The following is a 22465-nucleotide window of genomic DNA, read 5'->3' on the forward strand; positions in this document are numbered from 1 at the left end:
TTGGTATTTATCATAAGATTGCACTATTCATCTGTCACGGTGTGCCCATTCAAGTATAAGTTAAATACGAAACTGTGTAAATTACCCCGTAGTTTTGTTTCCTGGTTCCCCTTTGAATTTTCTCTTTTCAATCGTTATTTTTGCTCAGGCAGTGTTGTAGACGGAAGCGGGTCCTCGCTCTGTGCATTTTGAAACCGTCGCGGTGAGAAGACACCTAGCAAAATAGCCGGGGAGAGGAGGAGGAGGTGGGAATGGTACAATTAAAATTATATATTAATATATCATTGACGTACAGTTGACCAGGGTACATGTTTACGGTTATATGCAATGTAAAACCAGAAAAAACTGTGCGTTTAACGTTCGTATCAGTTTTTATTATCACTAACCGGTAGCTCGAGTGGTTAGCTTCTTGGCTTGCCAGCTGGCTAGTGACTGCTAGCATGGCTGACAAACTCAGCTTCCTGAAATGAGCCGCATACCTAATGTCACTCTAATCTAATTTTCTAATTTTCATATTTAACGATCATTCGTGCAGTTAATCGTTTCAGTTATTTGAATGCCTTCGCCATGCCCTGCGTTTGGTTTACCCGATAAGTGATCAGTTTGGCCTGCGTACATGGCTTTGTGCTAACAAAAAATATTTACCATTTTCTTTATACTAGTTTTACATTTCAGATTCTTCATTGTTTTTGTATTTTTCTTATTCACTGTAAAATAGTATGTCTGTTATTAACTACAAAAATCGGCGCTAGGTTATCGTTTCCTTGAATTAGTCACGTCTACTAAGGCACAGCATGATGCTACATTAAAGGCTAGGAGAAAGTACGTAAATATGAGGACGGTTTATTTTTAACCGTAGACCAGCAGCCATGTCCCGATAAAGGGTCTTGTCACCAACATGCACAAAATATTTGACATGTTACGTTGAGTATTATTATTATTATTATTATTATTATTATTGTTGTTATTATTATTATTGTTATTATTATTAACAAATGTAAAAACCATAAACTAGTGATGTAGAACGAGTTCAGCAGTGATGTTATTTAAAACTATGTCACATTCAGTGTAAGGTGTCATGTAAATGATCTTTAACCACAACAGTAGCATATTTTAAGAGAAAGAAAAATTAAAAAAGTCGATTTGTGATTGGCTGCTGTCACTTTTAAGTGAGCTAGTTGTAAATTTTCCTATAGACTTAAATGCATCGTGCGCCCTCCCTTAAATTTGAACATGCGCAGAACGTGTTGTAAACAATGAGACTCTTCCAGACCGTCTCCAGCTTTGTGTCTGTCCAACAGTTTATCTGTGCAAAACTAAACGGTTTCCCATAGCTCTCCGTACATTCAATAAAAAATGTTCCTTGGTAAGTAAAGAGACACATTTGTGACTAAATGTTTTTTTTAATCAGCATCATCACTGCGAACACGTATCACATTTATTACGTTACAGCCTGAAAACCCACCTCGAATGACATACTTGGGCGTGACAGCGTGCGAATGAACATACTAATATTGTTATTATGCGCTCACTTTAATGCAGATTTATATTGGTCACTATTCCAGCCCCATCTACATCTTCCGAGCAGCGTCTGTTGTGCTAGCTTTGTCAGGCAAACTCCCGGCTTTTAAAGCTGACTTGCTGGTTAGCAGGCTAGCTAGTAGATGCTAGTCCAACACTGGTTTCGGTGGTTCTGTTGAGGCATAATATGCTAGGTTAAAATAAGCATTTGGTTCATCAGTACCACCGGGTGTTTTTCTGTCATATTAATTTTAAAAAAACAAACATTGAGGCTGTTGAAGACACATACTCATGCTTATTAAAGTTAAATTATTATCTTTTTGCTACTGAAAGGGGGGGGGGGGTCAGTTATGGTAGTATCAGTGTGTTACATTTTAAAACTTTGGACTGACTGTTGGAGTATATAAAATTATGCATGGCATTTAGCTATTGTGCACGCAGTAATTAAAGACTGTTTAATTGCACACGTGTGGAATGCAGTGGAAAATGTTGATATACTAGTTTAAGCCTGATTTAGACATCCATCAACTTTCAGTTTAAGTACTACTTAAACTCTCGGCCATTTGACCTTAGAACTGAAGAAGCTTCTCGGATGAGAGGTGAAACGTCTTCAAGCAACTTAAAGAAGTCCAGACGCTTTTCTTTGCAAACTCCTTTGATTAAGTACTACTTATTTTTAGGAGTAATGATAAAACTATAGTGTATAGGAAGTTGTTTATCAATAACTGCTGTTTGTAAATGCTGAAGTTTGTGCTGTGTTACAGGGAGCTGAAGCATGGAGGCGGCTCTGAGCAGGTTGAGGGGGCTAAGTGCCAATGAACTGTCCGAGGAGTTTGCCCGGGCAAACGTCAAGTGTGGACCCATTACACCCACCACCCGTGCCACCTATGAGAGGAAATTAGCCCGTATCCTGGCTGGACCAGAGAGCAATACCACTGAAACAGACAGCAGCTCTTCAGGTGGTGCCTTGAACATTGTGGCGGATCATGCCAAATCTCTGTCGTGTGCCACCTCGGCTGTTGTGCCCACAACCTCTGGAGCAAGCAGCAGTTCCTCAAAGGCTGCCAATGAAGAGTTGGACTTTGGCTACGGTGTGGGTCTCAACCCTCCAGAGGAAGAAGAAATATCAGAAAATACAAACTCAAACAGCTCTGCTGAGGGCAGTAACTTGCAGTCCAAAGTGGAAACTCCTTCAAAGCCAGCACAAGTGTCCCCAACCCTTTATTATGGAGTGTGTCCACTTTGGGAGGATGTCTTGGCAAGAAATGGTAAGAGAAACTCATCTTCTTACTTTTTAGAGTCCATTAGATATCATGTTTAATTTTGGTATCAAGAATTACTTGCCAAGTGTTGTTGACTTTGGGAATTGTAGAAACAATACCTTGAAACAATTTAGCATTACTTAACGCAGTTTAAAAACATGGTACAACACACTGTTTTTACCCCACCTGTTTGCCTTTCAAGTTGTGCAGAGGAACTGAGTGAGCCCTGCCACCAGTAAGACGATGGCAGGAATGAAGCAAAATGAGTTTCATTTTATAAACCCAAAAAAATCTGAACTATAGAGACACCTTCTATCCTAGTACAAGTTATTTTGGAGCAGCTTTGCTCTCTTTTCACCATCCTTCACCTGTCTTTACTGTTATTGAAAATAGCTGTGGAGATGCTCCCAGCTGCTGGATGGCTAGTTAGCATTATTCAGCATTCATTTGTTGGTTTAATTTTAGAAATGTAGTTATTACTGTTTATGTTTCCTAGACTGTGTGACATGATATTTGCCCTTTTAAGACGGTGAACTTTGGAGTAATAATTGTTGGATTTATTGTCTTGTAATAACCTATATTATTCATATGACTAGCATATTATCACAATGGCTTTAATTCAATGGCTCTAACAACAGAATTGCAGTAACTGTTTTGGATTACAGGCATTTTTAGACATGGTCCCCTATTGTCAGAGGCTCAATGGTAATTGAACAATTGACTAAAAAGCAATTTTTATGACCAGGTGAGGTCTGTTTCATTGTTAATGCATTACAAATAGACTTGATTTCATTTGGTATCTTTTCACTGGAGCTGTCACTATGAGATCCAAACAGATGCTGATGCAACTGAAGGAGGCTATCATTTGGCTGAAAACCAAAATAAACCTATCCTATCAGACTGATCGCAAAAATGTAAGAAATGGCCAAATAAACAATTGTGTTTATTCTTAAAAACAAATAGATGCACTGTCCAGTTTAGCAACTCCAAATGACTTGAAAAATCACAGAAGACAACTAAAGCAAATGTTAAGAAAGACTGAATAAAAGGGGGGTTACGAAATTTCACACCAAGTCAACAAAGTCAAAAATCTCAAGTAGGTAGGTGCATAACTTTCAGGGTTCACAATCAAGAGACGTCTTCATGAATTGAAATACAGAGTGTTTATAACAAGGCACAAACCACACTCAGTTACTCAGTTACACGGCGCAGTTATGGCGCAGTAAATATTATGGCATGGGCATTGTGTGACTGCTCATAGTAGCAGGATGAATTGTGACATGTACAGGGTTATAATTTCCAAAACTGATTTGACAGCATTTCACAGCACAATTGGATAACCACCCAAAGCCCAGTTTCTCAAGGCAAAGAAATGGGATATTCTACAGTGTTTGTCAAATAGCCTTTTAAGCTGCTGAAAATGAGGAGCTAAGTATTAAAATACATGTAATTCCAACAGTTAGTGTAATTATATTGTTAAACCGCTTGAGTTAAAGCTAAAAGTCTGCGCTTCACCAAATAAAAGCAATTTATATTGGACTGAAGCATTTAAATTTGCAGTGTTGTTACAAAAAGTACTTCAAAGGCAAAGAACAGAAGAAATGTCTCAGAAATATGGTTTGTCCAAATAATAATCAGATAATTAAGATAGTCAGACTTTTATAAATGTGTGTGTTGTGTGGGTTTTGTTTGTTTTTAAAAACATGACTGCTACAGGTGCCATGTTGCCAAAGTTCCTCTTAACAGATATTTGTTTAGTGGATGAACGCATTTTCGTTTTTTGGCGGTGAGCAGTCAGGCAGTAGGACAGCCTGACCCCTCTGGGGCAATGATCTAAATTCACTTTGAGCTTCCATAAAAATCAGTGCTGTTAATGTTAATCAGTCAAGGCAGGCTTTTTTTGTAGTTGCAGAAGCAGTGGCACTTACGTGGCTGACAAGACAGACAGGGCAAAAAATGTGGAAAAAACCCCAGCCACCGGTTAGGCCACAGTAAAACACAACAATTAAAGAAAAAATGGAGTACCAAATAAAAGAATTAAAATGGTTTTTGTGTTTTTCTGCAGAGGGAGCACATGTATACACCGATAAGAAAGATGCCCTTCAAGCTGTAAAGACGATGAAAGGAGCCCGTTTTAAAGCCTTTTCCAACCGTGAGGATGCTGAGAAGTTTGCTAAGGGGATCTGCGATTACTTTCCCTCTCCCAACAAATCAATCTGTGTATCTCCTGTCAAACCAGGCCTGCCCATTAGTAAAGGTAAGTACATGAAATGATTTAGGCTTCTCTTCTAAAAGAGCTATACAGTATTTTTTTTGTTTATTTTTTATTAAATTGAATTAGTTTTTATTTTCTGATCTTGTGTTAGTTTATTCCCTGATAAAGCAGTGCACCGTTATCAGTCAAAATTGTTATCACTTTTAAGTGAAGTGGCATCTTTAAGCTGATCGCTGTATTTATTACAGTGTGAATATAGAGGTGCAGCATAGTTCAAACAAAGATTTCACAGTTGATGTGTCTGACATGTTAAAAGACACAAGCGGATAAAAAGACTACAGATCGAGCTAGAATCCAAGTCATTGTGCAAAGCACTCCTGAAAAATTCTTCACTGCAGTGACCAGCTTCGTCTCTTCCTCCCTTCCACCCCAGACAACGTGGAGGTCGATACCATCAACCGGGAGCGTGCCAACAGTTTTAAGAGCCCGCGCTCCCAGGACCTGACGGCCAAACTAAGGAAAGCTGTGGAGAAGGGCGATGAGACGGCCTTCAGCGAACTGGTCTGGGGCAATCCACGCTATCTCATTGGCTCAGGGGATAATCCCACTATTGTCCAGGTGGGAACATGTAGTGAATACTTTTTGGTATATTCAGACTGTTTATAACACTGACTGAAAGGTGCATGGTATTTAGCATCTTAAGATAGCACACAGATGCCTCCACAAACTCTGGAAAGTCTTTGCTATTAATAGAGTAGCATGGCCTGACTTGTCATTTGTTGATACATAAATATTTTGACTATATCAGCACCAGCCTTCCAGTTACTGTGTGTATGTCAAGCTTATAGCTCCTGAGATTAAAAAAAACAAAAAATTGACCTGCTGGGTATGCTGAAATGGAATTTATGCATCAAAGTAATTCATGTGTTTGTTTTATATTTAAAAGTACTTTAAAATTGGGATTTAAAGTGTGTATAGTTGATGCTAGTATATTATAAATAACTCTGTTTGTTTATTAAGCTGCAGGTATTCAAATAAAATCAGTTTCATGTTGTTAATCCCTGATTAATCCCAAAGTTAAAGTCAGAATCTGATTTTTAGAAAAAAAAAAGCTGCAATTTCTGTTAACTGGAGATTAAAAAGGATTTCTGACCTGTTCCTCTGTGGTTTGCTATGTTCAGGAGGGCTGCCGGTACAATGTAATGCACGTGGCAGCCAAGGAAAACCAGGCAGGGATTGCTCAGCTGCTATTGGACACCTTGGAAAACCCAGAGTTTATGCGCCTCATGTACCCAGATGACCAGGAAGTCATGCTGCAGAAACGAATCCGCTACATTGTAGACCTTTACCTCAACACTCCAGATAAAGCTGTCAGTTCTTTCACACTCCCAACTGAACCTGAATAGATTCATTTTAAATAAGGTTACTGGGCTCTGTTCATATTATGATTATTTTGTTTTTTCCCCCTGCTGTAGGGCTTTGAAACACCGCTCCACTTTGCCTGTAAGTTTGGGTGTCCAGATGTGGTCAACGTCCTGTGCTCGCATCCTGACATTGATAAGAACCGTGAGAATAAGGATGGCCAGAAGCCTAGGGATGTAAGTAGTTACATTTTGAACCATTATTTAAATGAGCAGCGCACACAGATGCACACACACGGAGCCTGGATTAAACCACAGAAGTGACCATGAATGTGTACGCATTCATATGAGTGCTGTGTAGCAAATACGGTCTCTCTCAGTGCAATCCTTGCAGTAGTTGTTCAGGGAGGCACAGTTATGCCCACACAGGTTTTTAAGCTGTGACCTCTAAGCTTGCTTTTTAAATCCTTTGGCAACAATCACTCACTGAACATTGTAAGCTAAACTTAGATGAGCAAATTCTTTCCTCACTTGATCCAGCAACAGCTGTACATAAATGTCTGTTCACGCATCATTATTTCTTTTCTTTTTTTTGTTTCCCTCTTTCCCACAGCTTATATGCAGCAGAAAGAATAAAAGTCCAGAAGTGAAACAGAAGATAAGTGACTACTTGGAGGGTAAGGGATTAGCACATTTCTTAAAAATTGAGTTTGTGTTCTCCTTAGGCTGGTTCAACACACAGCATGTGACATCTTAGTTTTTGTTGTTTTTTAAAAAAAATCTGTCCTTTTAATATTTGTAAAATTTGAGTTGCTGTAAATTGGTTAAGTGTCGGTCATAATAGTCTTGTGAGCTTGAAAAAAGACCCCTGGATTTCTTTAGGTTTGAGACATGAAACGTATTCACAAAACTAAAGCAGTCCAGTTACTCTTTTCAAGCTCTCAAGACTGCATGGGTTAGTGTTACTGAGTGGGTATACTCATGAATAAACTGCAACAAGTTTGTTTTGCAAATCACAACAAGTTTTTGTTCAGTCTGGTGAGAGTTGAAGGTATCTGGTGTGCAGCGTCAGACTAGCATTTGGCATGACGTTCTGCATACTGTATTTCCTTATACATTTTGGTATGCGCACACTGCCAACACCATATGCAGCAGCCACATGACAACACATAAACTTAGATTTTGTTTTGACGTACTCTGCCAGCGTAAGGTTCGACTCCCACTGCTTCCACCTTTGACAATATGTAAATGTTGTCATGAGTCATGTTGTCATGCTGACTTTGAGTCTCTGTTGTTTCACAGACCGTTGCTATATCCCTTTGCTGAGGGCAACTGACAACACCTCCCAGCCCATCATTGGTGCTCCATGGTCACCTGAGTCCTCAGAAAGTCTCTCGCTAATCCAGCGACACACAAGAAGCCCCAAGGATCCCATGATGGCTGTCACTGCCTTTGCTGGCCCCCTAAGCCCCTCTAAAGCAAGTTTAAAAAAACCCAACAACAATAAAAAAAACCCTGCTTATCTGTGTATATGAAGGCCATAATAATTTTTTTTTTTTTTTTTAAACACGTATTGTCTTCCGCTGTAGGCAGATGATTTTCGCCGGTTCTGGAAGACGCCACCCAGAGACCGGGCAGAACTTTACCACCACATACTTAAGTCTGATCCTGACAGAGGGGCAGAGAGAGTTGGCAGGTACGTCCAAAACCTAAGTCTTATTTTACTTTCAGTAACTTTCTTAGTGTATTTGGAATATCCGTGTCAGCTGTGATGCACAGATGTCAGATGTTAGCTGTTAAATGCCATCTCTGCACTTTTCAATTCATTTTCACATAGTTATACATATTGGAAGTTTTCACTTCATTATGGATGATTAGCTAAACCACATGCAGATGCAGCAGTATTATACAGTTTTTATGTTTTGTTTTTGTTTAATGTTTAAAATGTTTTGTATTCCATATACCACTGAGAATAGAACAGCCCATTATGTAGCTATGCGAAGGTCGACTTATGCATTAACCTTCCCTGTCAATAATTGTAATAATTTGCTCTTCAAGTTACCAAAATAATATTTAGCAGTTTATTACTATTATTACTGCTATAATGGTGGATACTCATAATAATCATGGCTAAAGTTTTAGTTAATGAGGTCTGGGTTTGTTTGGGGGTCTTTCCCCCTGCCTCTTGGCTCTCTAAAATATTGGACAAGATATCCTTATTATGATAATTTCAGGTTTATTCCTGTTAAAAGGGAGTTTTCCCCTTCCTACTGTTGCCATGTGCTTGCTCATAGGTCATCTGATTGATGGGGTTTACTTACTATTATTGCAAGGTATTTATGTTTCAATATAAAGCACCTTGAGGTGACTGTTATTGTGATTTGGTGTGATATATTTAAAAACTGAATTGAATAGATCTGGCTGTGAGCAACAAAGTCCACCTGCTGTTCAAATTAATTTGTAAGGGAAAATCATAACAAATCTGGCTTAAAGGTAAGGGGAAGCTCATTTTAGAGAGCGGATGACCTGAGTGACTGAATCAAAGTCCAGTTTAAGATAAATGAGGACTAGTTTTGTGTTTTTTGGAAACATGCACAGCTTCTATTTTAAAGTCCAACAGTAGAAATATAAATATAAATTAATGTGATGGGTTAATTTTGTTTATGCATCCTTTTAACCCACGCAGATCAGCTTCAACATTAGCCACAATCATGGGGACACCAATAAATAAACAAATATCTTTGTTATTTAACCTAAATCTACGTCTTACCTACAGAGACCTAGCTCATGAGATGGGACACCCCTGGGCTGAATATTGGGACTTCCTGGATAGTTTTGTGGATCTGTCATCTGGTGAGGGGCTCCGCAAGCTGGAAGATTACCTGAGCAAGAAGGATTTCAGTTCACGGACTCATGAGGGGGCCGGCGAGAATGAAACCAGCAACAGGTTTAAAACCCCCTCTCCAGGTACAAAGTGCTTTATATTTGAGAAGTATGGGTTGCTGAAATGGAATGTGGACTGTGCATATTTCTGATCACATTCTGATTTAATGTGTTAATTTTAGTGATGTAGCGTAATCAGTGTGTTTCTCAAGTATAGCCTCTTGTTATATTAAATGGACTTTGCAAAGTTTCATAGCTCAATTTTTTGCCCTAAAGATTTAGCAAAGTGCACCACTCTTTAGTTTACACGTTTTTGTTACTCATTCTTCGCTAATTGCAGGCAAGCCCAAAAAGTTCTGCAACTCTATTTCTGTTGGTGCCTTCCTGGACGAGGGTGATGATATCAGCCTTGAGGAGATGAAGAACCGGCAGAACGCAGCACTCACCAGCATCACCTCCTGTGCTGCATCCAAGGACGTCCTGAAAGGAGCTGTGGGTGGCCGCGAGTTCCACATCGCACTACACCACCACGGGGCCGACCTGATCGAGACGGCTGCCGAGCAGGACCTGCTGTGCTGCTGCAACGACGGCCTCCTGTCGCCTGGTGTAGTCTGTAAAAACGGGGTGTGCTCCTCCTCCAGAGATAGGACTCACAATGGAGACAAGGTGTCCCCACGCACCTCCCCATCCTCTTCCTGCATGCTGTCGCCTATTTCCAATCTCATGGTGGAGTTTGAGCGCATGTCTCTGCAGGAGACACCAGACAGTCCCACCAGCTGCAGAGAGAGAAGGAGCAGTGGTGGGAACCGTCATAGGGAGGCTCGGGACTACAACTCCTCCTCAGCCACAGACCTGAGCTCTGGGCTGAACCTCCTGTCTCTCAGTCACAGCGGTCAAGATGGTGAGACTGTGGATGGGCCAGGCTGGAGAACAGAGGGAGTAGGTAAAGAAGAGAGGCACAGCAGCAGCAGCTCAGAGGAGTACTTTGAAGCAGAGGAGAGTCTGGAGATGCTGGGTAGGACTAGGGGGTCAGTGTCAGGGTTGCGCAATTTCTGCGCTAGGTCCAAGTCGTGGGACCATGGGGGCAGGGACTTAAGCAGCTCAGGATCCTCTGGGTCCTCTTATAAGTCCTTAGAGAACTCCCATGAGTTCTTACCCAGGACCCCACCACATGTCAGAAGAGGACTTTTTATTGATGGGTGAGTCACACTTGCTTTCACTGCAGAGGATTCAGTTTATAGCAGACAAATATATATATATGTATACAGCAGAAAATGTTCCTGAGAATCTTTAAGTTTGGTATTGTAAATAAAATTAAATATGAGACTATAGGGAAAAGAAACTGAACTACATAAAGCATTTGTGAATATTTTTGTGATAATCCAGAGAAGTAATGTGTAACACACTCTGAGCTAGATGCTGTTAGTGGAATGTGACAGGCAGACAGTACAAATTAGGAGTAGTCTGATGATCCCCAACTGAGCTGAAGTGAAGCTGATTAATCATCTGTCTTTTTTACAGTGATTCTCCAACTAAACTGGACAGAGCGGTCCTGTCAGCAATAGAGGGCACAGACATCGATCCTCAGAAGTATCCGAGTATTCATAAGTGGAAGAGCACAGTGAAGTCATACTCTGCCTCAGATATGCAGAGGTTAGTAAGCTTGTACTAACCTCTGTTTTACAGGCTGTGTGTGTGTTTGACGGCAGTTGTAGGCAGACTTAAAAAGAATAATGAACCAGGTGAATGTCAACAGTTAACATAATTTTATCTGTTCTGCTGCTATCTGTCAACTTATGTCCATTAATCATGGATTACAGTAGGCTAGGTCCTGCTTGGCTAATCTACATAAACTGTGAATTGGTGCTTTCTTGCTTGTGTTGGCTGGGAAGTATGCCCTTTTGTTTTTTTCCCTCTTTTTTTTTTTTTTTCCACAGTGTGCAGAGATGCAGCTAGGCCAGCACAGCTCCATTGTTTTCTTCTGTCTTACAGTTAGCATTATACCTAGTTAAATTTCCTGCAAACCCTGGTTCATAGTTGGTTCATAGTTATTCGTATGCTTATTTCACGTGTGGGTGTGATCCTGCTGGCTTCAAAAGTTTCAGTACCAGACTACAATGATGATGATAATACTGAAGATTTGCTGTGTAGGGAAGGTTCATCTCCAGAATTAATTTCATTTGAGAAATATGTAATGCTGGGCTTACACTGTGCGATTTTTGGCCCATTTTGAGCCGATTTTTCAGTCGTGCGACCGTTTTGGTGATCGGCCCGATTTTGACCTCCGTTGTGCGTCGTGCATCGTGTAGTATACGTGGGGTAACGAGAAGCGATTAACACCTCACGACCAGCTCCCGACCATCAATCGCTTGGTCGGGAGGATTTCAAACCTGTTTGAAATCCTCACGACCGTCGTGAGGGTGTCACCGCAGCCGCTCACACTGCGCACGCGCAAACACATAAACGTCGGTGAAAAAGACGGAGTAGCACAGCAGTGCAGCGTGTGATCTGGACACAAGCGATGGAGGCACTTGTAGAACTTTGGAAAGCTCATCTGAGCCTTTTCGATGTGGCCTCACAAAATTATCACGACCACAACAACCGTGAAAATAGTTGGATCTACATTGCTGCTCAATCACAGCTGCCTGATCAGTGTTTTTAGCAAAGTTGATGGTGGTGGTGTGCGTGTCTGTGTGAGTGAGAGACAGAGAGGCAGAGCGAGCGACAGAATTTCTGTTATAACCTTCATTTTTATGGACGCACAGTGTGAGCACTCAGGTCGCATCAGAGCATCGGGCCGTATAGTGTGAGACCCTGCATCGTGACATATGAACTTCTAACCCCTGCGAGTCAATCGTACAGTTTGAGCAGGAGCTGAATTGCGCGACTGAAAAAATCGCACAGTGTCTGCCCAGCTTAAAGCTGCTTCCAGCTTGCAGGTAACTTAACCAGGAAGATGAGAGGCTGCTGCTCAACCAAAGTAAATGTACCCAGAATGAGACACAGCTGAGCTTTGGTCTCTATTTTAGTTCTCAGACATCTGTCTGAGGTAGGCTCCCCCCCACTACTATGGCAACAAAAATCGTTTATTTGGGAAACGTTTTCAATTCAGCCAACTATGTTTCATTCAAAGTCACAACTGTTATTGGTTGAAACACAAACAGGGTAGGATCTGACCAATCAACGTGCCCGACAGTTTTTTGGGGGAGGGGGTTTGTTTTTAAATGGCCCTGGGATATTGGGCCATTGTGTGACCTGACAAACTGCTGTAGTGAGAAGTGAAACACATTTTCATTATGAAAATGATTTCATTCAGGTCAGCAGTTTACAGAAAATTTGCTGTCATCACTTGTGCCAGTGCATTTAATTGAAACAGTGTCTTATGCAAAATTAATGAATATGTGCCCTCTATCAGCTTATTCAGTGGCTGCAGAGCTTTTTCATGTCTTTAATCAGCACTAAAGGTCAGTTTAGTGCTGTAGTTGCTAGAAATGGGAACTGAGAACCAGTTCTGTGTAATATGTGTAACGCACATTTTTTTGAGTAACAACCCCAACACTGATCACAACAAAGAGGGGAACTGCCTCCAACATGCACAAACATTTGACCACACAGAATGCGGTTAATTTGCACAAATGTTATGTCTTTGATATGCGGCTTAGCGGTGACTCTCAAAATGTAGCCAAGGAGAATCGATAGAGAACTGATAAGAAATCAAATCAATAAGAGATATTGATGATAGAATTGAAATTGCTAAATTCTTATCAATTCTCATCCCTTGCATTTGCTTTTATTATCTTGCTTTTCATTACTGTTTAAGCTTAAAAACTGGCTCTGCACATAGCTTAGAAGCTGTTATTTTTAGAAAAAGAAGTGCTACAGCAGCCCCACATATTTACATCATGACAGAGGGCATCCACAGAAACATTGGCGGAAAAAAGAGAAATCAGTACTGAAATCTACAAGACTGACATTTAAACTACTGTACATTCAGATCTTACCGATTCTGGCATGTAAATGAACTGGTGTTTTCTATTAATTTGAACAAGGCTCAATCACTTGAATGAATGAGCCTTGAAAGAATGTGCTCTTTGCCCTTTAAATCATTTGTTAACTCAAAATCAAGAGTCCAAATACACCTCTTTAAATCCAGGGTGCAGAGATAAAGGCAACTATTAAACATGCACCTACTTAGGGTAGTCTCAGGTCAGTCTCCTAAATAATATGCTTTATATTTACCATTAAATTTATTCTAAATGCAAACACTGATTATTTTGTTGATCTGTATTGTGTAGCTGGCCTAGCCCTGCAGTGGTAAAACCACGACTCAGGATGCAGCATCAGACTCCCGGCTCTCCTATCAGCTGCCTGATGTCTCCCACCGGCCGCTTCAGCCCCGCTCGGCACGCTGCCTCGCCGGACTTCAGCCCCAGCCGGTACAGCCCTGCCAACGTTAGCTACATTCAGCGCCTCAAGCACTTGAACGAGCCGTCAGTTTAACTGCACCCACCTCCTGCGCTACAATGCAGCCATACCCCCTCCAAGCCCTGCCTTCCCTCACACACCCAAATCCAGCTGTACAGAGCTGGCTACACCAGAGCTCAGAAACCACAAACCTAACAGAAATATGCACAAAATGTCTGGAAGATTTGTATTAATAATGTATGGTACGACTCCTATGTAACACAGGAATTCTCATCACAGTTAGGTTGTGATGTCAACTCCAGACTTTAAAAGGTAAAAAAAACAAAAACAAACCTTGATCATTTATGTACTGTATGGGTGTGGACCATGTTGAATTGACGGTAACGTTATTTGTGGCAAGTGTGAAGCACCTGTATCATAGCCTGACTCAACTTTTATGAATATTGTGAACACAAGCCACACCCCCCAAAGTTAGTTGATCACTAAAACTTTAGTGAGGGATCCTAAAAAGGATTGTCACTGAAGATGTTCTTAAAAAAAAAATTAAAATGTCAATATTTTAAAAATTATTTTTTGTATGTTGGTCAGTAGCACAAAATTTAAATGTTTTTATTAATGGTGTTAAAACCGACTGCCATTTCCTATGTTTTTTTCCTCAGTTCAGGAATTGCCTTAATTTTCTGAAGTGATGGACCAGCTCTCTGTCAGTTTGGACACATTTCCTCTAACTCATACATGAAATGTATGGAGAATAAAGAAACTGAGATCTTCCATGTTTTTATTTTGTCCTTCAATAAATTCATACATTTTCCATCTTTTCTCGGTAGTTCCTGGACATATCTGGACTTTTTCTTTCTGTCGCTGTTGGCGACCTTAGAGACTGTGCAATTTTTTTCTTTCTTTCTTTCTGGAGTATCTTTTATGGACAAACATCTCCTACAATGTATGAATGACAAAACACACCCATCAGTATAGTATTATTTCAGATTTGGCTAGTGCCTAGTGTTGAGATCACTTTAAAGCTGTGTGAAGTGATTTTTAACCACTAGGGGGCGAGAAAGACTCAAAGTAAGTTGATAGCAAATAAACCAGATTTAAAGGGTTTCTATGGCCTGTTACAACTGTCTTGTTAATGAAACTGCCTTATGATACAGAGAATACAGATTAGTTGAAAGCTGCTTAAAGTTTGAAGTTGATTACCAGAACATGCGACCCTCATGATAGAATTTGATTTTAACAAAGTGCTAAGTAGAGCTTTGAGGCCCAAAATTTCAGTAATCCCTCAGGTGGTAAAACTGACTTCAAGTAAACTTGTGTAAATAATGGCAAGTTCTTGCAGTCCTCTAAAAACCTGCTGTATCCAGTCTGTATTGTAGGGATAACATCACTGCTGGGTGAGGGCTTATCAGCTGTGTCTAGGACTAAAAAGCCAATTATCCTGAATATTCAGATGGCCACTCGCATTTAAAGAATGTATTTTTTTTTTTTTTTTGTGAACTATACCTTTATCCGAGAGCACAAACTACTTCAGTGCGAAGATTGTGTCGTCATCCTCGTGTTCTCAGATGACAACAGATCTAATTCTGGTTTCTGAATGTGGAACTTTGCAAAAATGTACCTTAAAAAGAACTTCACATGCTTCTTGTGCTTTTAGCATTCTGTGCTTTATTAAAACTTAACTTTCATGGTGAATTCTCTTTCTGTATGTCTAGACCTCATTTGCTTTCAATTAATCAATAAAAAAAAAAACCCTCACTCTTAATTTACTGTTAATGTATCCACTTATTTCACTGGCTGTGTTATCAGTAAAATAAGAAATGTGACAAGTTGTGCATTCATGATTTTATTCACTACAATGGCACCACAACATAATCCTGAAATGTTAAGCTAATAGCATGTACAACAGCTTTACAAATAGATTGTTTTTTTTGGTTTGAAAAAACTCAGTCACTTGTGTAAACATTCTTCATTACATTCAGGAGGAGTTGCTATGCAGCTGTTATTCACTTCTGCTGGCATCCTATGGCACTGAAGTAATAACACCACCACCACAAAGTCTCTGATAACATCAGAGTTCAATTACAAAACAACACCATAATTTTTTGAAGACACTTAAGGAGAAACATGTCATGGGTCAGCCTATCAGGTCCGTGTTAGTTTGTCCGCGGGCATAAATCCTGCATCTCCAAGAGTCCTGAGGGCCACCCTACCACTGGGGCGGATGGTAAGCCATGTGATGCTGCCATTATTCAAACCCATGCGTAACCAGCCCTCTGGAGGAAACTGAAGAGCCCTGAGGAATAAAGAATACGATAAGTGTTACCAATGTCTACTTTTTTTTTCTTTTTCTTTTTACATTGGACTTAACTAATATCTTGATTTTTGAACTACTTTTTGTCAAAGTTATTCAGAAGATAAACTGAAGCTCAGTCAAACAGATCTAAGGGAATAGAAAAGTGTTCTTCAGTCAGTGACTTTAGGACTGGGACAGAATATCAATACATCAATATACCACAAAGCCTCCTCTTGTAACAACATCAATACACTGGCGCCAAATCTCTTCACCCTAACAGATTCCCCCACCTTAACAGAGGTCCACAGTTATTGCAGTGGAGCTTATCAGATAAGTGAGGGTTAACTAAGCAAATGTTAACCAATTTCCAGTGAAGAAGAAAATCTCAGGGGTAAAATGTATCGCAGTGTATTGAGTATTGTGTAATCTCAGTATCATGTCAGCATGGGCAATATCTTATACAATGGTGGGGAATAATTATTGGATTCGTTGCTAAATTTGAAAGTCTGCTCACTTCCAAAAAAAAAAAAAAAAAGTCTATAACTTTTATGATAATTTACTCTTTCATGGAGAAGAATATAAACAAAGAATACAGAAAGAGGAGGGATCTTGTTCCACTCCTCTTTACAGAAACTTTGTAAATGCTTTATGTTTCTTGGCTGCTGCTTGGCAACTCAAAGCTTCAGCTCAGATTTTCTACAGTGCTGAGATCGGGAGACTGGCTAGTCCACTCCATAATATGTATAGCCCCTTTTCCATTAGTACCTACTCGGATCGACTCGCCGCGGTTTTCAATTAGGTCATAGTACCTGCTTGGCCGGGATTTCAAGTGATCCGAGCAGGTACTAAAAATGTAACGTCAGACTACATGCCACTGATTGACTGGTCAGTAGCGAGTGCTTCTTTGTTGCTATGCCGGTATGTTTTGGAGCATCGTTACGCTGGAAGACTGATTCACAACCCATCTTCAATATTCCGACTGAGGGAAGAACACCGTCATCCAAAATTTTATAGTACAAGGCCCCGTCTATTTGCCCCTCAATGCAGTGAAATCTTCCTGTATCCTTAGCAGAAAAACAGCACAAAAGCATAATGTTTCCTTCTTGTTTGCAGAGGATCAAATACTTATTTCATTCAATGACATGCAAATGAATTTATAACTTTTTTTATAACTTTTTTTCTGGATTTTTGGTTGATATTTTCCCTGATTTCCAAACTTAACAAAATCAATTACTATATCACCAACAGTGCATTTATAAAATAATCTAACTTTGAGCAAAAAGAAAAGAAAAAGAAAAGAAAGAGGTTTTAATGAGAGCACAATGACACGAGTGAAGCACAAATTAGAAATCCTATGTGAAATGGCTTGAATACATTGATTAGCGAAGCAAAGAGCAACAAGTCTGGCCTCAGCTGAGCAGCGACAGCACAAACCTGCAGACAAAATAACGGATGACATTGGCATGACACACGATGATCTCATAGCTGTCCTCCTTCTGTTTGGGGTCAGCCCGGTGGATGTAGCGGCGGAAGGCTGCCTCAATGCGAGCTCCATCTTCGTGGTACTGCTGGAGGACAGTAGAAAGGTTGAAAGCCACCTTTGTCACATAAAAGGGTTCTGTATGAACCCCAAAGCAGAGTCAATGCATGTGTGCATTGTAGGAATACATGAAGAGTTTCATTCCAAAAAGAAGCCCACTATGTGGCAGATGTAACAAACGCTAGATCAATACATGAAACTGCTGCAGCAGCACTTCAGTCTCTAAAGAAATGTAATAGCTTACCTTTACTTTTACATTAATAATCCATCTTTATAGGATTGTTCCTTTGTCAACAGTTACCAGCTGGTTTAAAGCATGTGAATATATACAAAATGATACAAAACCAGACTGAACAGCTTCAAGACTCCTCATTTCCAATATTTTGGAAATTAACTCTTCTCATGATTCATTCCTATGCCAGTGCACTGATGTATTGGTTGACTTTCCCACCCGTAAGCCTCAACAAGCACTTGACAGGACAACTGCACAGACATGTGGGCAACAAAGTTACCTTAGGTATCAGCAAACCCGGGGAAAAAAAAAAAGAATATCAAACCTACAGCCCACTCCAGAGATGGAATGGACTGTAGCTTCTCTCACCACAGCATCAGGCTTCCAGTGAGTGACGGGTGGAACCGGTTCAATAGGCGCACCTTCTCGCAGCAAGTCACATCTCACTAACTCCACTCCTGGACCCACGGGGACATAAGAAAACTTTAATTTAAAAGTTCTAAACTTGAACAGTTTCAGAATCTACCAAACTTGAGTCTATGTGGTTGGCTGTGTTGCCTTTTCCATTTACCTGGGAGGTATTTACTGATTATGTTTGCTGTCTCCGTGGCCCTGGTCATGCTGGAGTGGATTAACACATCATACTTCAATCCAAGTGCAGCCAACCTTTGGCCGGTCAGCTCGGCCTGTTCACGGCCTGCGGATGGAGAGACACTGATCATTCCAACAATGCTCTGTCAGAAACAAGGAAAATCTGGGGGTTGGGGGGTATGAGCAAAACAAACAGACAGCCCCAGCACTCACCAAGGCTACCTCCCAGCATTACTTTGCATGCAGGCTGCCTATTAAGTTTCCTGTGGATAAAAATAATAAACACTAACCTAAAGGAGTGAGGATCTTCTCCTTGTCACTATTCCCGCTCAAGTTGTACTGGGAGTGTCTGATGAGGAGGATGTTGCGTGTAGCTTTCGGTTTGCTGTTGTTCTGCTCAGAGCTGGGGTCTTCGGTCGCATTCTCCTTCTTTTTCCCGTTGATCAGAGCAGATGGATCTCTCCTGGTCAAAGTTCAAGCGTAGTGATTTTGAGATTAGAAGTGGCTTACTGTCTCACGTGGTTAAGGTGAGGGCTGGAAAAGTGGGTCAATTTAACTGACTTTAAATCTGCTTGGGAATAATCCCTACGCCTGACCAACTTTTAAAGAGTTAAAAAACCAACACTTTTTTGGCCATCGGCAATGCACGATGACTTTAATGGCGTCATAAGTCATTATGGTCATGTCTTTCATTCGGGAAACACCTAGACTGCCAAGTTATGGTGATGCCTGCTTTAGTCCGTTACATAGCAGCTTGGCCCCGCTTGGTATGACGTTCAATACAGACGTAAAGGGAGAAAAATTGATGAAATATAACGGTGGTAGCCACGTCAGAACAAACAGCGGGTCACGGCACAACACATGTACTTACTTGTCCCAGTTGAAGTCCCAGGCGTGTCCGGTCGGGGTTGGCGTGTGGCTGGCAGGGGTCCACGCCGGCTGGGCAGCTTGAAGGACGGCGAATCTCGACCACCGACTGACCCTCTCTCCGCCCTGCTCTCCAAAGTACCCGCGGGAGTCGGCAGCTGCGGCGGCGAAAACCAAGACGGCTGAGCCTCCAGCGAAGCCGCAAATAAGTTTCAAAGTTTTCCTGTATGACATCCCGTAAGCCACCGAACAAGGAAACTAATGCTAGCTAATTAGCTGAGCTTAACAGTCGCGCTATTAACAAAGTGCACCCCCGCCTCTGCTGTTGTTAAATGGGTCTTTGACTTCTAATTTCAACTTTACAGCAAGGAACAGAAAATATATCCAATATGTTTTCTATGCGCAACTACCTGCTGCGCTCCGGCTGTTGGACGGATACTAAAAATACAGTCGATACAAGCGAAAGCAGACTAATCAGTTTCCTCTAAACTTTACGGTGTCCCGCATGAGCCAAAACAGTCAGCCTTCGCTCTCCCGCTTGAAATATGGAATTTTGTCGCGTGAGGGCGCACAGCTCCCCAACTTCACAGTAAGGTCCACAGCTTGGGCATTTTGTGCTCCGTTGAATGAAGAGGCTCTGTGAACTCCATTCATTCTGCACCATTTCACTATAAAATCATCGTAGGAGCCGCTCAAATCCGCACATAAAATCCTCCCTTACAAGAGCCCGCTCCTGCCTATCGTCAGTGCTGAGGGAAAAATAATAAGGATGCTGAAGTTAAGAGTGGAAGCTGAGTCGTTGGACAAATCAGTTCTGACTGCTGGGTGTTGTGTGCATGCTCGGAGCTAAGCGGAGCAGTATTTAAACATTTAAGAAATAGGCGTGCTACACACGACTGTTGCACATACGGGTGAGAGCTACCTGCACCGTGCAGCTAAGCAGCGTCCTCTTCCCAAACTTTAACACACGGTTTTGCATTAAATTAATGAAAGATACAGCAAATTGTTGAGGTGACGGATGAGTGTTTTCGAGGAAAGCGGATTTTTCCGCGTATAAGCGAAATCTCGTGGGTGAAAAAAAAATTATGAGAAAGAATTTGCGCAAATATCTTTCCTTACAATTGGTTCTGATTAAGACACTTGCCGGGTTTGCACCGAGGCTCCACCTTTTCGAGCGGTTCAGTGACCTCAGCAGTGGGCTGGATTGTAAGGGTGGGATTTCCAGGCTTTCACAGGGCTCTGTGTATTACTGCCTCTGTCTCAGGATCTGTGCAGCTTCAGCGATAGCGAGCACGGACTGCTTGTACCTTCCACAGCCATAGAGAGGCACATTCACACACCACACTGGATCTCCCTTTTCTTCTTCTCTACATGCGACTCCAATCGGAATAAATAATTAAGGAATGTGGAAATTACAGAATGCCCAACAGCGTTGGAAAGAGATTTAAACCCACCAAATACATCCCAGTGTCCACTGCTGCCACACTCCTGGTGGGATCGACCACTTTATTTTTCGTCTTCACGTAAGTTTGCACATTGCTTCCTCTTGATCTCATTCGGTGTGTGCAGGGATTTTCTTTCGTTATTTCTTTCTCTCTTTCTTTCCTTTTACAAACTGTGCGCTTCCCTCAGATTGACACAGACACAGGGTGGATAGGGGCTGGAAGTTTGCACGGGTGGATAGAGTCACATAGGTGGGATAAGTGGGTTTTATAAAGACAATCCCCTACCCCGGTGCTGAGATGCAATGAAAAAAAGCAGCTCTCTGTGCAACCTCGGACACGCCATTCAGAGGTAATACCTGCAAGGCAAACTTCCAATGAGCCTTGCAAGTTTAACAGGGCTAATGATCGTGGAGGAGACCGCGGTTTAGGCCGCAAACACTTCCCTTTAAAGAAAAGCCAGAGGCAGTTATTGATGCTTTTTTTTAATGGTTGCAGTGGAGCAGCGGTAATAACAGTGATTTGTTAAGAGGCACAGAAAAGAAAGTGTAACCATGCAGCAGTGGGGCTCGTTACATCTACCGTTAATGCGTCCTGCATACACACTCACACAGGTTTTCCTTTAGGAGAAATTGGAGGTATGGGCTGCCTCTGATCAGGGCCTACAGGTCTAAAAAATAAGGCACAGTAAAATCAGTTTTCCAGAATTTTTCCATGGTTTCATGGAAGGTGACAGTGGTTCATCTGCTACATTATCACCTTGTCTGTCAATGATCACCCCACCCTGGTAAAGGAAGGTCCCATACTCCCTACATCTGGAAGTCAAAACTGATGCTGTAAGAAGCTGAGATAAGAGCAGGGAGAGTGCTGTGCCTCTGATTCACCTTCCCTCCCTCATTCCCCCTCAAGTGGTAAGCCTCAGGCGAATGGATTATCATTGGAATCAGCATCACGCTCCATCTCACATCTGGAAAATACCTCGAGGGGGTGGGTTTGAAATTCATTTTGGGGACCTCTGACCTATAGAGGGATAGCTTGCCCACCTTCCATCTTGGATGGTCTGCTAAAGAGTGAAAAACTGCTGAATGGGATTCCTCACCCTTCAGCGGAGGGAGGTTTTGCTGTATGCCACAGCTGCCAATAGGAGACATGCTGGCTGTAGAGATGATTCATTCAGCAGCATTGGAACTGATTTCAGTTTAGACATACAAATGTAGCCTTTTCACATTAAAACTGCACAGGATGCAAGCTTCTTCTTCTTTTTTCTTTTTTTTGGTCTTCGCAGTGTGAATTGCTTGTCTCCACCTGGACAGTACATGCTTTATCTGCACCCTGAGTGGTTTTTGCACTCTCTCTCTCTCTCTCGCTGTCAGGTCATTGGCTGAGACTAAAGGAAACATATGGTGTTTGTGGGCTGTGTCATTAAAAATCCCAACTCTGCCTGGTGTACTGTCTGGGGCTTTGCATAAACAAATGGTCTGATTTACAAGTCTTGAAACAGAGTCAGTGTTTTGTGATTTCATATGAGATCTCCAAGGAGAAATCAGAATGTCCTCCTCCAACAGATCTTTTAGAGCATTATTAGTCCGTCTTTTGCTGGTGTTCATGTCAGTCTATACTTTAAGGTTTACCCCTAGCAGATGGTTGAAGAGTGAGGATTAGGCTTTACTTTATTTCACCTTCATTTGCCAGGAAAAGGCCCTAAGAATTGACTCGTGTATAATGGAACCCCCCTGGGGAGCGGTATACGTCCAAACTAGGCCATGCCTCCTCATTCTCAGACACACGCAGAGTCCATTATTTCATTATTTTGAATTCAGTCTAGCCTTGCGC

At 41.4% G+C, this 22465-nt stretch overlaps 3 protein-coding genes across 7 annotated transcripts in view; 2 read left to right on the top strand and 1 right to left on the bottom strand.

Annotated features, from left to right (window-relative positions):
* Positions 1-159: 159 nt before the first annotated feature.
* Positions 160-14438, top strand: ankle2 (ankyrin repeat and LEM domain containing 2). 4 transcript variants are annotated; one of them, XM_031743667.2, is made up of 13 exons: positions 160-245; positions 2286-2789; positions 4849-5040; positions 5432-5616; positions 6180-6368; positions 6474-6596; positions 6973-7036; positions 7662-7837; positions 7949-8055; positions 9136-9326; positions 9583-10441; positions 10764-10895; positions 13538-14438. In XM_031743667.2, the coding sequence occupies exons 2-13, from the start codon at positions 2297-2299 to the stop codon at positions 13740-13742; spliced, it is 2916 nt and encodes a 971-aa protein (XP_031599527.1). In that variant the 5' UTR covers positions 160-245; positions 2286-2296; the 3' UTR covers positions 13743-14438. The 4 variants fall into 4 exon arrangements, with proteins under 4 accessions (XP_031599527.1, XP_031599529.1, XP_031599528.1 ...); XM_031743669.2 differs by having other exon boundaries at positions 161-254; XM_031743668.2 differs by lacking the exon at positions 160-245 and adding an exon at positions 1243-1366.
* Positions 14439-15494: 1056 nt separating this feature from the next.
* pgam5 (PGAM family member 5, serine/threonine protein phosphatase, mitochondrial) lies at positions 15495-19677 on the bottom strand. Of its 2 annotated transcripts, none has more exons than XM_031743671.2 (6): positions 19195-19677; positions 18614-18786; positions 18304-18429; positions 18102-18190; positions 17395-17528; positions 15495-15960 (listed from the first exon to the last, which is right to left on the bottom strand). In XM_031743671.2, exons 1-6 carry the CDS (start codon positions 19422-19424, stop codon positions 15810-15812), a joined length of 903 nt encoding a protein of 300 aa, XP_031599531.1. In that variant the 5' UTR covers positions 19425-19677; the 3' UTR covers positions 15495-15809. The 2 variants fall into 2 exon arrangements, with proteins under 2 accessions (XP_031599531.1, XP_031599530.2); XM_031743670.2 differs by having other exon boundaries at positions 17395-17525; positions 19195-19675.
* Positions 19678-20402: 725 nt separating this feature from the next.
* zdhhc8b (zinc finger DHHC-type palmitoyltransferase 8b) overlaps positions 20403-22465 on the top strand; it is a 67716-nt gene continuing 65653 nt past the window's right edge. The window contains exon 1 of the mRNA XM_031743624.2: positions 20403-20713. Within this exon, the coding sequence (XP_031599484.1) occupies positions 20610-20713 (104 nt within the window). The 5' untranslated portion in view covers positions 20403-20609. The remainder of the gene's footprint in view (positions 20714-22465) is intronic.

This window comes from Oreochromis aureus, linkage group 12, assembly GCF_013358895.1.
Source record: "Oreochromis aureus strain Israel breed Guangdong linkage group 12, ZZ_aureus, whole genome shotgun sequence".
In the NCBI taxonomy this organism is placed as follows: Eukaryota; Metazoa; Chordata; class Actinopteri; order Cichliformes; family Cichlidae; genus Oreochromis; species Oreochromis aureus.

Excerpts from the sequence above, each read along its gene's own strand:
- ankle2 (XM_031743667.2), top strand. The coding sequence starts at position 2,297 with ATGGAGGCGGCTCTGAGCAGGTTGAGGGGGCTAAGTGCCAATGAACTG. Across the intron at positions 6,369-6,473 it reads TCAACACTCCAGATAAAGCT|GGCTTTGAAACACCGCTCCA; the intron begins GTCAGTTCTTTC and ends CCCCTGCTGTAG. Across the intron at positions 10,442-10,763 it reads AGAGGACTTTTTATTGATGG|TGATTCTCCAACTAAACTGG; the intron begins GTGAGTCACACT and ends TCTTTTTTACAG.
- pgam5 (XM_031743671.2), bottom strand. The coding sequence starts at position 19,424 with ATGTCATACAGGAAAACTTTGAAACTTATTTGCGGCTTCGCTGGAGGC. Across the intron at positions 18,191-18,303 it reads AATCAGTAAATACCTCCCAG|GAGTGGAGTTAGTGAGATGT; the intron begins GTAAATGGAAAA and ends CCGTGGGTCCAG. Across the intron at positions 15,961-17,394 it reads ATCCGTTATTTTGTCTGCAG|GGCTCTTCAGTTTCCTCCAG; the intron begins GTTTGTGCTGTC and ends TTTATTCCTCAG.